Source organism: Malaclemys terrapin, chromosome 21, assembly GCF_027887155.1.
Source record: "Malaclemys terrapin pileata isolate rMalTer1 chromosome 21, rMalTer1.hap1, whole genome shotgun sequence".
Lineage (NCBI taxonomy): Eukaryota > Metazoa > Chordata > Testudines > Emydidae > Malaclemys > Malaclemys terrapin.
Genome location: NC_071525.1, coordinates 7,987,706 through 8,003,034, shown reverse-complemented (window position 1 = coordinate 8,003,034; position 15,329 = coordinate 7,987,706). Strand labels below are relative to the sequence as shown.

At 56.8% G+C, this 15,329-nt stretch overlaps 1 protein-coding gene across 1 annotated transcript; it reads right to left on the bottom strand.

The window, feature by feature from the left end:
• Positions 1 to 4,682: 4,682 nt before the first annotated feature.
• On the bottom strand, positions 4,683 to 11,415 carry MRPL9 (mitochondrial ribosomal protein L9). Its single transcript, XM_054011208.1, has 7 exons — positions 11,306 to 11,415; positions 10,309 to 10,468; positions 9,384 to 9,508; positions 8,234 to 8,284; positions 7,342 to 7,443; positions 6,554 to 6,637; positions 4,683 to 5,141 (listed from the first exon to the last, which is right to left on the bottom strand). The coding sequence occupies exons 1-7, from the start codon at positions 11,408 to 11,410 to the stop codon at positions 5,022 to 5,024; spliced, it is 747 nt and encodes a 248-aa protein (XP_053867183.1). The 5' UTR covers positions 11,411 to 11,415; the 3' UTR covers positions 4,683 to 5,021.
• Positions 11,416 to 15,329: the final 3,914 nt, after the last annotated feature.

Sequence of the window (15,329 nt, the reverse complement as noted above, 5' to 3'; positions counted from 1 at the left end):
GGAGCGGGAGGAGTCTATGGCTATTTGAGGGTATAAGCATCAAGCAGAGAGAACAATAAAGAGGCTGGAACTAGGAGGAATGGGATGAAGTTAACAAGCCACTGGCAAATCTGTGGCATCTCCCAGCGCCTGCCCTTCCAACCCAACTGCCTTTTGCCACTGACTCACCTTTCCGCAGCGTTCCCTCTGCTCTGCGCCGCCCCGAGCCTGCAAGCTGCTCCACCCAGGCCTGGACAGGGTCCCGTTGGCCTCAGCAGGGCTCAGCACAGGCACACGATCTTGGCCTCTCTGCTGAGAAGTGGATTGTCGGGCAGATTGCTGTGGTGGGGACACTTATTTGCTAGAGGAACTAGGCTGAGACCCACCAAAACTCATCTCAGAGGCCAGCGAAGGGACCAGTCCCATCACTGAGGTAACACAACATGCCTGTGCAACAGGCACAATACTGTGTCTGTGCTCTCAGGGACAACACCCCCCCGAAGCTTTGCCTAGGATTTGACACACACAGACAAGTCAATCTCAGAGACACACTCAGACGTCTGATTCACCCACAGAGACACAACACACAACACGCACAGACAACACAGAAACCCGCCTATAGAGACACAACTCATACACATCCCGCTCTTGCATTTCCATAATCACTTTGACTTCAGCTTTGCCATTCCTGGCTAGTTTTGCATTTGCTTTATGACTCTTCATTCGCATGTGACTCGGTTCCATTTCGTCTCGACGCCGCCAGCCCAGTTGCCGACTCATAAAAAACGTTGCGTTCCAGCCACATCACCCGAGGCTGGCTATTTCAAACAATTTATTGGGCCCCATATAAAATTTAAAGAGCCCATATATTGTGCAGATTGCCGACAAAATGTAATTTAATCTTATGCCACACGCTGGTAGCATCCAGCCCAATCCATTTCTTTCCCGACACGGGACCGTATATAACTTGTGAGTTTCAATAATATTCAGGATGGATTCTGAAGGGGAAAGTTAACAGGACTCATCTGCCTATGCACCTCCCCTGATTCAGATGCAGTCGTACAGCGCCTAGGGTCCTGGCCTGGCTGGCCTCCAGTCACCACCGCCATAGACATGCTCAGTAACAATGACCTCTTGGATGGAATATCCTGGGAGACTGAATCAGCCACCTCGGGATTTACAAACAGGATTGGCTACTGTGTAAAAAGGATTGCAATAGGCCACTAGTGGATTCATCAGCCTCTCAGCTAAATCAGCCCCTAGACCAGGGGTCGGCAACCTACGGCACGCGTGCCAAAGGTGGCATGCGAGCCGATTTTTGATGGCATGCGGCGGCGCTCAGCCCGCCACCGCTCTGGGGTTTCCGCCGCTGGCTCCTGCCAGCCAGGGTCCCACCGCCGGTCTCACTCAGCGCCCACTGCTGGCCTGGGTGAAGGAACCCCGGGCTGGCAGTGGGCTGAGACCCCGGCTGGCAGGAGCTGGCGGCCAAAACCCCAGAGTGGCGGCAGGGTGAGCCGCTCAGCACGCCGTTCCCGCTGCTGGCCCCTTACCAGCTGGGGTCCCGCCGCCGGCCCCACTTAGCGCCTGCTGCTGGCCTGGGTGAAGGAACCCCAGGCTGGCAGCGGCCTGAGACCCCGGCTCGCATTTTTCCTCCCTTGGTATCCTGCTGTCAATTGAATTGTCTCGTTAGACTGACTTCACACTTGGTAAGGCAATTCACATCTTTTCATGTATTTATACCTGCTCCTGTATTTTCCACTCCATGCATCCGATGAAGTGGGTTCTAGCCCACGAAAGCTTTTGCCCAAATAAATTTGTTAGTCTCTAAGGTGCCACAAGGACTCCTCTGAGGGGCATGGATCAGTGCTGGGTGTTAGCCAACGCTCACTTGCTATGGTAGCTTTAGGAATGTATCTCTAAGGCACGTAAGACAGAGGGATGCCAGGGCTGGACATCTCCATTTATATACCATTCATTGTGTTCTCATTTCAGCTAACCTCTCCCTGATTTCTGCACCCACATGCCCAAGTCCTCCTCCATTCTCTCCCCAAAGAGATTCTCTAATCCCTCATCTAACAGATTCCCTATTAGCCCCTCCCCAATTGCCAGGAGATCCTTCAAAGGACCCTATCACCGGGGGTGATCCCTAATCCCCAGATCCTTGCCCTCTCCCACAGTAAATCCCTGGTCCCCCTCCCTCAATGGCTCCTCACCACTTGATCCAGTAGATCTCCAGCACGTCCTGGCTAAATTCCAACATGGGTGAGGACATTCTGCCCCCCTTACATTCCACCTGCGCTTTCCCTGGGCTACAGCGGCCTACGTTTTCACCAAGCCCTAGTGATTTTAGGGGATACCTTGAAGGAGTCGGATTTTCAGAAAGGGCCAAGCGCCCACCCTCAGAAAACAAGACCCCTTTGAGATGACTTGAGGTGAGCAGCCCCCCAAAAAAGAAGCCTCCCAAATCTCATCTCACTTTTGAAAATACAAGCCACGGGTATTTCACTTCCTGTCCTCAAAACATGTGGTTATGGGCTGTGAAACTGCTGTGTGCTCCCCAAAAGTGGCTGCATTTTGATGACTGGCCAAACAATCCTGTTTGTACAGCAGTTTGTTAAGTGCTTTGGGATCCTTCCGGCAAAATGCGCTAGAGAGCTCTTAGAGCTCTTACGTGGAGAGGGTGATCCTACCTGTTCTCCAGCCTCCATCTCTAGGTTATCCCTTTCTTTGCGCCTCCTTTTAAAGACAGTCTGCTGGAGCAGGCTGCTACGGCAGCAGCAGAGGGAAGTGTCTTCTTTCACTTTTCCGCCTTGCAGTGAACTATTTAAAGGAGGAGCCGGGCTTTTCTGATTGGTTGCTGGCCTGCGTTGCAAAGCATCATGGAAGCGGGTGGGTTATAATCGCCTGGCGGTGGCTAGGGAAGAAGCTCTGGATGGCAGTGCCAGGTACTAGACAGCTACAAAGGGAGAGGTGGATTGAAGTCAAGGGGCCCAACCCAGGCAGAGCGTGGGGCTTCTCACCACCCGGCCGGCGGAGTCTGACCCCCAAAGCTGGCGACATGCAGGGGCTCAATGTTATTCCGTGTTACTTGCGAGAGACGTGAAACGCAGAGGGGAAGCGGGTTGCTGAAGTGGGACGAGAACCCCAGCGTGCTCCTACTGGCACTCTCTAGCCAGAGGCCTCCATGCTGTTTAAGGGTGGGTGCATGAGGCTAGCATGGCCTTGGTTTGCCAGGCTGAAAGCAGCTGCCTGGGCAATGCCAGAGAACAGGGGCTGGTGTTTCTGCAAATCAAGCTCTCTGGGCACCCTGAGCTGCAGGACACAGCGATCACCTCCCTGTGGCTGTTCGCAGAGATGATGGCGCACTTGGTAGATCTCAACAGGCCCCAGCCTGCACTGGGAGGTCAGAAGGGTCTTTCCCAATGCCGGGCTCCCCCTTAGCTGCAGAAGGGGCAGCACATTGTACAGTGAGTGGCTCTTTGGGCCAGTATTTCAGAGGGGAGAGAAGGCCTGAGCCCTGCTTGGGACACTGCATCCTCCCAGCGCCCCGGAGCATGGCTCCCGGGGAAGGGCCCAGGCTGACTGTCCATCCCGAGGACTTTGCACACGCTATTGGGTCTTTTAAACTCGGGCTTCACGGGATTTTGACCAGCACCTTCAGCTTTAGAACCTGCCTCTCTCCCTCAGAGGTGGAACTGCATGTGACCAGCCTCTCCTGGAGGCAGAGAGCTGGCGCAGGGATGGATTTAACCCCCTCAGTAAGAGCAGGGAACCCCGAACAGGGGCACGAGGTAGCTCTGGTAGGCTCCAGCCAGCAACGAGGACTCAGACTAGCCCAGCAAGGGGGCTACAGGGAATAGGGGAGGATGCCCTGGTGGGATCATGTTGCTTTGGATGGGTTTGCAACTGGCCCCTGGAACGGGCTCAGCCCTGGCAGACATGGTGTCAGAAGCTGAAGATGGGGGGTGTGGGCCACTAGAGGAAGCAGTCCCCACATGGAAATTCCCTTCCCCTGCCCCTTTGATCAGGGACCAAACCAGCTGGGGTCCCCCAGTCACACTAGAGGCAGGGCATTTAAGTCTCTGCCCACGCTGCCCTGAGGGCAACTAGCAGAAAGGAGCTTTGGCACAGAGGACCCTGACTGGGCTACGCCCCAAGGAAGGGTTGGCAGGACTGAATCTTTGGTTTCCCTGCTTCCAGCACTGTAGCTGCTGCATTAAAGCCCTGCTCTGCCACCGTGAGAGCAGCTGACAACGAGCAACACAGTGGTTCTTTGGCTCTGGGGTATTAGCCCCATTCACCCATGAAGTAGCTGCAGGGGGCAGAGGGGAAGGGTGCCGGGTGTGGGTGTGTCCCTCCCTCCTTCTGTTGGGATGCCTGCAGCAGGGAGGGTGGCGAAAGGGAGCTGAGAGTCTCGTTCCTGCAATAAGGTAACTTCCTGTAGGGGACACTCCATCTTCCATTTCCTCTCCCCCCATCCGGCTGGACTGGAATCAGCACCAGCACTATCGGGCATCAGGCTGCACATCTGGGAACAGACCATTTGGTGCTTTTCTACTGATCAGGTGAGTCACTGGTGGCTGCTTCTCCCCGTGCTCTCCCCTCCGCTCCCCATAGGGCATTTGGCCTCCAGCTGCCCCAATTCCGAGGTGTTGTCTGACCGAACCCGCCAGCAGCAAGACACAGCCGATTCACACTGCCAGTGGCTTGGACACAGGAGCCTTTTATTAGTAGCTGTGAGTGTTCTGGTGTCCTGCTTTGACTGGCAGCAACGTACTGCACGTTGGGTGCTTTCCTGGTCCTGTGCAGAGAGCCCCACCTGGGAGGGATGGAGGGTCCCTTTGTGGTTGCAACAAGAATCTCCCCCAAACACCACAGAGTTTAAATGAAGCTTGCTAACTGCTCCCAGCAGAGAGGGGCCAGCTGGGGCCTGGCTGCCCTTCTCAGCTGGTAGGGTGAAGGGTCCAGGTTCCACAGCAGGGGGATTCCCCCAACAGTCCAACCTTCCGAGGAGAACTCCCCAGGACAGAGCAGAGGGGCCTTTACTCCTCCGATGCCGCCTTTGCCGCCTGCTGGGCCAGCCAGTATTTGTAGCGCTTGGTCTTTGGCCTCATGAAGTTCACCACAGACATCGGCACCCTGACGGTGTCCAACCCATTCACCTGCAACACATAAGCCCAGGACGGAGACACAGGTTAGGGCCCCAGAGAATGAGCCGGCCCCGTGCTTCCAGGTTAACTGAATGCAAAGGGCTAGAAAGTGGCTGGGCCCCTGCGGAGCCCTCCACAGCAGGTTGTTTCTGTTGGTCGCTGGCTAAGGGTTTCTCAGGCAGGAAACACTCCCTAGGCCTGAGGTCAGAGAGCACGCCCAGACATAGGTTCACCAATGCCTCGCGGAGAGGGGAAGACGTTTAGAGTTGCTTCAAATCTAGCTGAACGAGTGATCTCACCTTTAAAACCCTTCGTGGGCTTGCTACAGCTGACCTGACAAACTGTGCCTCTGACTCCCCCCTCGCCCCCCAGGTCTTCTGTTCCTGCACGGTTGGTACCAGGGCCTTCACCTCTGCCGCTCCCCTCTGAAATCTCCTGTATCCCCCCAGTTCCATTTCAAATCTCGGCTTGCGACATCAGCTCCTTTCTCCCTGGTCTCTCTCTCCCTCTCAGCGTTGGGCCATTCTGTTCCCTATTCTTTTGGGGTTACATCATGTAGAGAAGATACTGGTACATTACAGGCCCGTAGCTTGCTGAGCTGCAGTAACCAACATGGAAATGTAGCACGTACGCACACACCATCGGGAATTCAATATAGCAAATTAAGCAGGAGGCGATGCAAATTGGAACAGCTGTAAATGACACCAATTCGGCACTCGTCCTGCACGTCTCAGAGCTGGCTCTCCTCCCCAAAGTGGGCAGGAAGGAAAAAAGATGAGTAGAAATGCAGCAGGCGAAAAATCTCTTCTGCCTTGGACCCTGTGTTTTACAAAGCGCCTCCTGGGTGGGTGGGAGAGATCTTAAAAACCTGCCTCCTCTCTACTGTGGGCATGCCGGCACATCTCACGAGAGTAGGGGTTTGGCTGCGGCTTGGCCAAAGTTCTCCTGCCCCCTGCCTTGCAGAGGGGCTGTCTACTCAGCTGGTACTCCGCCCCCCCAGAGGGGGTTGCGTTTCCGTGGGTATCTAGTTTCTAAAGCACTCTGGAGTGTGTCAGGTGGTGCAGATGTGGGATGCAGCAGTAACATCGTGCCTGAGGATCTCAAAGCAGGCTCGGTCGGCAACAAAGCCACCCCGCCACCCAAGAGGCAGACAAGTATTTTCCCCATGTCACAGAGGGGGAAACTGAGGCACTGAACAGGGAAGTGACTTGCCCAAAGACACCAGCGAGCCGGTGGCCAGAGCTGAGATCAGAATTTGTGTCCCGATTCCCATTTCCCTGGCTCTAGCCAGCAGCCCTTGCCGTCTTCCAAACACAATGTGAAAGCTGACAGGGAGGGTAGGGACTAGGAAGGTGGAGCTGTTTGTAGCTAAGTGACCTTCAAACAAAAGCAGCTGCCCCCTTTCCAAAGACACGTGCACTTACCGTCACTTCACACCAGTATTCGCCCCATCTCGTGATGGGCTCCTCGGGCAGCTTCAACGCATGCGGCGCCACGAAGACATTAAGCTGAAAGAACCAGCACCACGACTTAGCCCCAGGGTGTTCATTCCAACCCAACGCCAGCAGCTGTCCCTCTAGTCTAACCACAAACGGTGGCCTGTGGGTGTTCAACAAGGCGGTCTGCCGCTATAAGGGCAGCAGGGGTCGGGGGCCAGCTAGTCCTGCGCGGCCCCTTTAAGAACAGGTGTTTGGAAGTGGCTCACCAGCCCCAGCTGGGAACAGGGGGCCAGGTGACTGATTGATGTGACTGTCTGCTGGGGAGGGTAAAGGGGGGCTCCTAGTGCAGGCGGGGGAAGCCTGGAAACAGGAGGGCTGGACAGGGAGGATCTGCTGCAATAGATGCCCGAGTGTTGGTGAGTTGGGAGGCCTGGAGATGGCAGGGACCTGCAGGGAGTAGACAGGCTCCCGCAGATGTCCTCCGGCTTAACACTAGGACTGGCTCGGCCTTGTAAATCCTAACCCCAGCCAAGAGCCGTCTAGCGAGAACGCGGAGGCCTTGGCCTCACCCTAGATTTCTGGTCTATCCCGATTAGCCTGTTATGATAAATTCACGAGCCTCCACTCAAGCCGCTCACTGAATCCCAACCTACAGCGAGCCAGCTTTGCTGTCTGGGATTAACACTCTCAGCATCCCAGGGGCGGAGCTAAATTAGCCACCTCCCCCCACCCTCAGTCCGCACGCAAGCCTGAATCACAGTCAGACCACGAACGTTTTTCAGGAAGTGGCGGGCGACGATCTCGTTGTTCAACTCCCACTTCACGTTGTTCTTCATCCCCACCTCCAGATGGCAGGTCCTCAGGAACTGGACGGTCTAGGGAAGGGCAGGAGGATGACAGATGAGTGTAAGGAATGGCCGGGTCTCAGTTTAATTTCTAGCGGACAGGTGTCTGCATCACGAAGCTACTGCAGTAACAGAACCCAAGACTGCATGGCCCACGGAGAATGAACTCCCCACTCACGGCTGCAGGAGGGTCCCAGAAGGTCAGGATTAAGTCACACTAGCAGGACGGGGGGGTGGAGGGTGGGAGTTTACCCAGTTGTCACCCACACTACAAAGATTCATGGAATGAACAGCTCTTCATTGTCCAGCGTCATGAAGCCAGCACTGACTGAATGGCTTTGTTCGACGAGCTAGCCCGGGGTAGAGATGTTTCAGTGTCACTGATGCAGAACAGGTCTGGTAAACTCTCTTGCCAAGATCATGTGAAGAGATGGATACCACTGGTTGACTGAGGCTTCATTATAACTCCGATTCAAAACTGGACTGAACTTAGCTACCTCACTCTCCCTTTAAAGGGATGATAGTATCACTCATTTAGAGAATGCCACAGGTATGGAATGGAAGTTTAGATAAAGACAAGCTCTTTCCCCCTGCAGGCTCACAGTCTATGTATTTTTCTTTTCTTTTTAGGAGGAAAAAGCTATATGAACAAACGTCCCTGGAATGGTGTCTTTCTATGTGGGGATATCACTAATCAGATTAACACGCCAGGAGTTTCAGTTTTGTTGGGTGGGATTCTCCCCACATTTCACTGGAATTGCACCGCTGTTTCACGAACATTCATAGGTCTTCCCACCCCCCTCAACAACCTTTTACTCACCTTTTCACCACTCTGGGTTTGAAGTCTCTCCAGCTTCCCTTCAGCACGCAGCTATGAGAAATAAGATTGGGGGGAAAAGTGAGACGAACACACAGTTAACAATGTCCCCCAGTTTATCTCTGCATAGTCCAAGATTTGGGGTTACTTTTGGGGCTCTCAATTCAAAATGCCTTAGTGTCAGCCATGTCCCCATTCTGGGTATTTTGGGATAGGACGTCTCCGGTGTGCTATAAAATTGAGTCACAACTCATTAATTCCCATTTCACTAGCCAGCAAATCCAGCAATTGTCAAAAGCCCCAGTTCTCACCCCACTTTGCAACAAAGCTTTAATAGCAGTGCTCCTTTTTGGCTTTGTATGGTAGATTTACCAGTGTATTCAGTGTTACATCATTGAAATTAGACAGCACTTGTCAAAGCAGGTGAAGAAGGGACTTTTGGCAATGCAGAATCCTTGATTGTGAATTACCGGTAATCCCTAGGAGCCCCGATCATGGACCAGCAGCCTATTGTACTAGGGGGATGTCTTTTTAAAAAGTTGAATTTGTTAAATTACCTGTTACTTTGCAATTCATAATGGGTCTCCTGGTCATTAGCAAGGTTATATTAACTGAAAGGCATTTTACACACCATTCATTTTATAGGGGATATAGAAACAATTGACTTTACTCAGCTTTAATACAGCTTTAACATTGCTAGCAAGATTTCAGCAGTCTATTTCTAATAAAACAATCAGCAATTCAAATCCCAGTAATGTGTGCACATGCGCGCACACACACAATTTACTAAAAAAAGTTTAATCAACTCATTTAAAAACAAAACAAAATTACTCTCTTGGTTTACAATCTCCTGATTGCAAATCTCACATAGGATAAAAATAATAATCACAAAGCCCCAAGTGAGCAGCAGTTTCATTCTGAGGCTGCACTACCTAGATGTTTTGCTGAAGACACTAAACTTTCAGGGCTTGGTATATTTCCCCCAACAAAATCACAGGTTAACTGTGTGAGCCAAATCCTAGCTTTTGGGAGATTGCATGCTGCTCCCGCTGAATCCAGTGAGAATCTCAAATTGCTCATGGCAGAATTCTGCATATTAGGACAGCAGAGAGCATGATGTGGGCTGGAAAGGCAATTCCCTCCTCCAACTCACTTTCATTTCCTCCTCAAACATTTTTTTGTTCTCTGGAGAGGCGTAAACTGCGAGTCCCTCGAGGAGGAGCTTGTTACGAGCCAGAGATTTCTTCACTGAGACAACATCACCACGGCTTCCCAAATCTGTGAATGAGGCACATGGGGCACAATATGACATCTCTGGCTAACCCAGCACACAGATCATTAGAGAGCTTTTATAGTTACACAGCACATGGCTCCCAAGAAGGATGCCAGAGCACTTCGAACACAGGAAAAGGAAATGGCATTTCAAAGAGAGTTTGGAAAACAGGGCCTAAAAAGCAGAAATGTTTTGACAGAGGCATGAGAGATGACTGAGCGCTGTATGGGGACTATCAGCTGCTTCATTATACCATGCTTCATATTCAGAACATATGAGCATGTATGTGTGTACACACTCATAATTGGAGTTAGGTTATTATGGCGAAGGAAAAGCTCTGAACAACAATATCTAAAAATAACTAATAGCATTTACAAATAAAACCAAAGGACATCAAGTTGAGTGGTTGCTCTTGTGTAGTGGTTAAAGCAGAGGACTGGGAGTTAGAACTTCTGGGTCTGGGCCTGAGATCTGAGGGCAGGCTTTAGCACCAGCACAATACTAATTACTTCTATAATTCCTTTATTCCTAAACTCCAAAACCACTCTGTTTTAACAGGTAAAACCCCACACCCAACAATCCCTTCTGCTTTGTAGTGCAGTGATCTCCCCATTTTACTGCTAGGGACATAGAGGCAGAGCTGGGAACGGAGTCCTGGTTCACATCTCTGCTCTAACCATTAGATAACACTGAGCTCATAACAGATCGGTGAAAATCAGGAAAGAAATACAGACTCCTACGACCGATACCCAGCACCACCTCAGCTCTTCAGTCTGGAAAGCAAATGCCCCCAATGGGAACCTACTGTTCACGGACTGAGTGAGGATCACCTCCAGCTCCCCCTTGGGCTGGTTCTTGGTGTCTTCCACCAGCCTGTAGACGCGGTGCCTCCTGGGGTGCAGGCGAGGCGGGGACCCTTCTTTACTCAGCGGGACCTTCCACCAGCGCTCCACCACCACTGTGCCCTGCCCAGAGAAACCGATCAGCCTGGGCAGTGACCGCCCGCAAATACCCGCCCCCGGGCCGGGAAAGACCAGCCCCGGAGAGACCAGCCCGGGGCTTGACCCCCTCCCCCCCCGAGAGACCAGCCCGGGGCTTGACACCCCCTCCCCCCCCCCGAGAGACCAGCCCGGGGCTTGACAACCCCTCCCCCCCCCCCGAGAGACCAGCCCGGGGCTTGACAACCCCTCCCCCCCCCCCGAGAGACCAGCCCGGGGCTTGACACCCCCTCCCCCCCCCCCCCGAGAGACCAGCCCGGGGCTTGACACCCCCTCCCCCCCCCCCCCGAGAGACCAGCCCGGGGCTTGACACCCCCTCCCCCCCCCCCCCGAGAGACCAGCCCGGGGCTTGACACCCCCTCCCCCCCCCCCCCGAGAGACCAGCCCGGGGCTTGACACCCCCTCCCCCCCCCCCCCGAGAGACCAGCCCGGGGCTTGACACCCCCTCCCCCCCCCCCCCGAGAGACCAGCCCGGGGCTTGACACCCCCTCCCCCCCCCCCCCGAGAGACCAGCCCGGGGCTTGACACCCCCTCCCCCCCCCCCCCGAGAGACCAGCCCGGGGCTTGACACCCCCTCCCCCCCCCCCCCCCGAGAGACCAGCCCGGGGCTTGACACCCCCTCCCCCCCCCCCCGAGAGACCAGCCCGGGGCTTGACACCCCCTTCCCCCCCCCCCCCGAGAGACCAGCCCGGGGCTTGACACCCCCTCCCCCCCCCCCCGAGAGACCAGCCCGGGGCTTGACACCCCCTCCCCCCCCCCCCCGAGAGACCAGCCCGGGCGCGCCCCCCCAGCCCGGCCCCTCACCCGGCTGAGCGACAGGCCCAGCCCCCGGCTCGGCGCCCCCCGCCGCTCCCCCGCGAGCCCCCGCAGCAGGAGGCCGCAGCCCCGCCCCGCTCCCAGCCTCAGCATCCTCCGCCGGGGCCGCCTGCGACCGCCCAGGGGAAAGGCCCCGGCCGCGCCGGCCCGGAGGAAGGACCCCGAGCCGGGGCTGCCCGCAGCGCGCCTGACGCGCCTCCTCCCCCCGCAGCGCCTCGTTCCCGCCTTATAGACCGACCCCTGCTGCCCCCCAGCACTGCCCGAGAGACCCCCTCCCCCATGGAACCCTCCCCCACTGCCCCCCCACCGGGACCCCCTCCCCCCCTGAACCCCCACCCACCTGCCCCCCACCGGGACCCCCTCCCCCACTGAACCTCCACTTAACTGCCCCCCACCGGGAACCCCTCCCCCACTGAACCCCCACCGGGAACCCCTCCCCCACTGAACCCCGACCCACCTGCCCCCCCACCGGGACCCCCTCCCCCACTGAACCTCCACTTAACTGCCCCCCACCGGGAACCCCTCCCCCACTGAACCCCCACCGGGACCCCCTCCCCCCCTGAACCCCCACCCACCTGCCCCCCACCGGGAACCCCTCCCCCACTGAACCCCCACCGGGAACCCCTCCCCCCCTGAACTCCCACCCACCTGCCCCCCCACTGGGACCCCCTCCCCCACTGAACTCCCACCCACCTGCCCCCCCACTGGGACCCCCTCCCCCACTGAACCCCACCTACCTGCCCCCCCACTGGGACCCCCTCCCCACCTGAACCTCCACTTAACTGCCACCCCACTGGGACCCCCACCCCCCTGAACCTCCACTTACCTGCCCCCCCACTGGGACCCCCACCCCCCTGAACCTCCACTTTACCTGCCCCCACACCGGGACCCCCTCCCCCACTGAACCTCCACTTACCTGCCCCCCCACTGGGACCCCCATCCCCCTGAACCTCCACTTACCTGCCCCCCCCACCGGGACCCCCTCCCCCCTGAACCTCCACTTACCTGCCCCCCCACTGGGACCCCCACCCCCCTGAACCTTCACTTACCTGCTCCCCACCGGGATCCCCTCCCCCATTGAACCCTCCCCCATTGAACCCCCACCGGGACCCCGTCCCCCCCTGAACTCCCACCTACCTGCCCCCCCACTGGGACCCCCTCCCCCCCAAACCTCCACTTACCTGCCCCCCCACTGGGACCCCCACCCCCCTGAACCTCCACTTACCTGCCCCCCCACCGGGACCCTCTCCTCCACTGAACCCCCACCTACCTGCCCCCCACCGGGATCCCCTCCCCCACTGAACTCCCACCCACCTGCCCCCCCACTGGTACCCCCTTCCCCCCTGAACCTCCACCTACCTGCCCCCCCACTGGGACCCCCTCCCCCCCTGAACCTCCACCTACCTGCCCCCCCACCGGGACCCCCTCCCCCACTGAACCCCCACCTACCTGCCCCGCACTGGGACCCCCTCCCCCCCTGAACCCCCACCTACCTGCCCCCCCCCACTGGGACCCCCTCCCCCCTTGAACCTCCACTTACCTGCCCCCCCACCGGGACCCCTCCCCCATTGAACCCTCTCCCACTGAACCCCCACCAGAACCCCCACTGAATCCCCACCTACCTGCCCCCCACCGGGATCCCCTCCCCCACTGAACTCCCACCCACCTGCCCCCCCCACTGGGACCCCCTCCCCTCACTGTATCCCCACCACATGTACACCAGGAACCTCCCATCCCCTAACCCTCACTGTACCCCCACCTTTCTGCTACCCTCAGGGATCCCCTTCCCCTTTTGTTGTACTCCCACCCCCTGTACACCAGGAACCCCCTAACTCCCACTGTACCCCCGCCTGCCTGCTCCCCTCAGGGATCCCCACCCCCCTCCTGCTATACCTCTGCCTGTCTGCTCCCACAGGGACCCTCATCCTCCTAACACATTGTACCTCCACTTCCCTGCCCCCTAGGAGCCCCCATACCCTAACCTCCCACTGTAACCCATTTCCCTGCTTCCCCAGGAACCCCTTAACCCCCTACTGTATCTCCAACTCTGTGCCTCCAGGGAACCCCATCCTCCTAACCCCCCACTATAACCACACTCCCCTGCCTCCCACAGGGACCCCCCCATCCCCTAATATCCCCATTCTACCCCTACTTTCCAGGCCTCATCCCCCCATCCCCATCTTAGCTAGAGACTCCCTCCCCGAAATCCCTGCTCCTCTAAGGGAACCCTTCCCCTGCTGGTCCCCTCAAGAACCTCTTCCCCCCACCACTGCCTTACTTCCTCCGAGTCTCCTTCCCGCTGCTCCCCCCAACTCTCTCCCAGTGCCCTTCAGGGACCCACCAACTCATTCTAGGGATCCCCATGCTTTCCCCCCTTTGGGACCCACCCACTGTCCATGGTTTGTGCCCCCCAAAGCATCAGTGGGGTTCCAAGCATTGGAAGGGTGCCCAGTAGGTGCGGGGGGCAATTCCCAGGAGCCCCTGTGCCTATGGTCATGGGACTGCCATCTAATTCCCAGGAGCCCTCATGGCCATGGTCACAGAAATTCCCATGGCCCCTGTGCTCACGTCTGTGCCCACTCACCCCCATCACTGAACTGTGGCCACTTATTCTCAGGTGTCCCCATTTCCATGTTCAAAAGGGGGGTCCCCCAATTGCTAGAAGCCCCCTGGACAAATATATGAGTGCAGTTGTATGATGGAGTTGCTTGTGGTGGTGGGGGAGGCAGGGCTCAGCAGCTCTGGGGCTCACTTCCGGTTTATCGCCTATGTTTCTACAGCTCATGCTTCAGGGTTTCAGCTGGCCACCAGCAGGGGTCAGGAAGGGATTTGCTGCCCCCGTGTATTCTGAGGGTTGGTTAGGTTGTTTTAATCTCCTTCCTCTTAAGCATCAGGGATGGCCACTGCTGGAGATGGGCTGTGCTCTGAGGGGGCACCAAGCATCTCTCATAGGTGCCTGGCTGGCGCTTCTTGCTCACACGCTCAGGGCCTAACTGATCACCAGAGGTGGGGCCAGGAAGGAATCTGCCTCCCAGCTGAGATGGGTAGGGAGCTTGGCGGGAGTGAGGTGGGTTTTTGCCATTCTTTCTGGTGTGGGATTATCACTTGCTGGGATGATCTGGGTATTTCTCACAGCATCAATTCCCTGCCATGGCGGGGGCCTCGGGCACTGGTGGCAGAGACCAGTGTAGGCTCTCGTGGACTGATATACTTTGGTCTCATTTGGGGCGTTGGGTTTAGTATGTGGGGCCTGTGCGAGCCGGGTGGTCAGATAGGATGAGCTGGTGGTCCCATCTGGCCTCAAACTATCTGAGTCTTTGACTCCCCAAACCCAAGGGGATGTGCCCTGTTGGCACAGTGCTGCAGAGAGAAAAGGACCCACCCTAGGGCCTAGCAGGGTGGGGGCTACACAGAGACCCCACAGTGGGAGCCAGGGTTTAGAGAGGCCCCCAACCATCATAATCTCCATCGTTTAAATCAATATGGACCCTGCAGTTTGGGGAATTAAGAGGGAACATGATGGATGCCAGGGACTGAGGGACACCCCCCCCCCAAACTACAGCTCTGTCCCCCTTAGATCAGGGTATTGGAAGGCTGGCCATACACTGGCAACATCCCACACTTATGCCCAGGAGGAAATAACCTAGGTGTGGCCCTGGGGTGTGCGGCCTGGCCGGGCATGTCACAATGATGCCCTCCCCATGGGGGAATGTCACAATGGCTGGGTCATAAAGCACTTGGCTACTTGAACTGGGGCCCTGGGGCTCAGGGGCTCACTTTGCCACGGGTAGGCACTGCCTGAAGAAACGTCGCTGCTCCGGGACCACACCTATCTGTTTTCCCTTTCTTATACTGAGAGAGGGAGGAAACGGAACTACTTATACCCCATCTGCTCCCCCTTTGCGTATTACTATTACTACTACCGCTATCGCCTCATCTACAGGCGGAGGATGGTGCCTTCCCACGGGAGGTGAGTGGCTTTTTCCACCCCCTCTATCGAAGATTAACAGGG

What these genes read in the sequence shown, in the direction of transcription:
- MRPL9 (XM_054011208.1), bottom strand. Translation starts at nt 11,410, where the DNA reads ATGCTGAGGCTGGGAGCGGGGCGGGGCTGCGGCCTCCTGCTGCGGGGG. An exon ending in CCTCACTCAGTCCGTGAACA is followed by an intron (nt 9,509 to 10,308) that starts GTAGGTTCCCAT and finishes CCTCATTCACAG; the next exon opens with ATTTGGGAAGCCGTGGTGAT. An exon ending in AAACCCAGAGTGGTGAAAAG is followed by an intron (nt 7,444 to 8,233) that starts GTGAGTAAAAGG and finishes GCCCTTCCCTAG; the next exon opens with ACCGTCCAGTTCCTGAGGAC.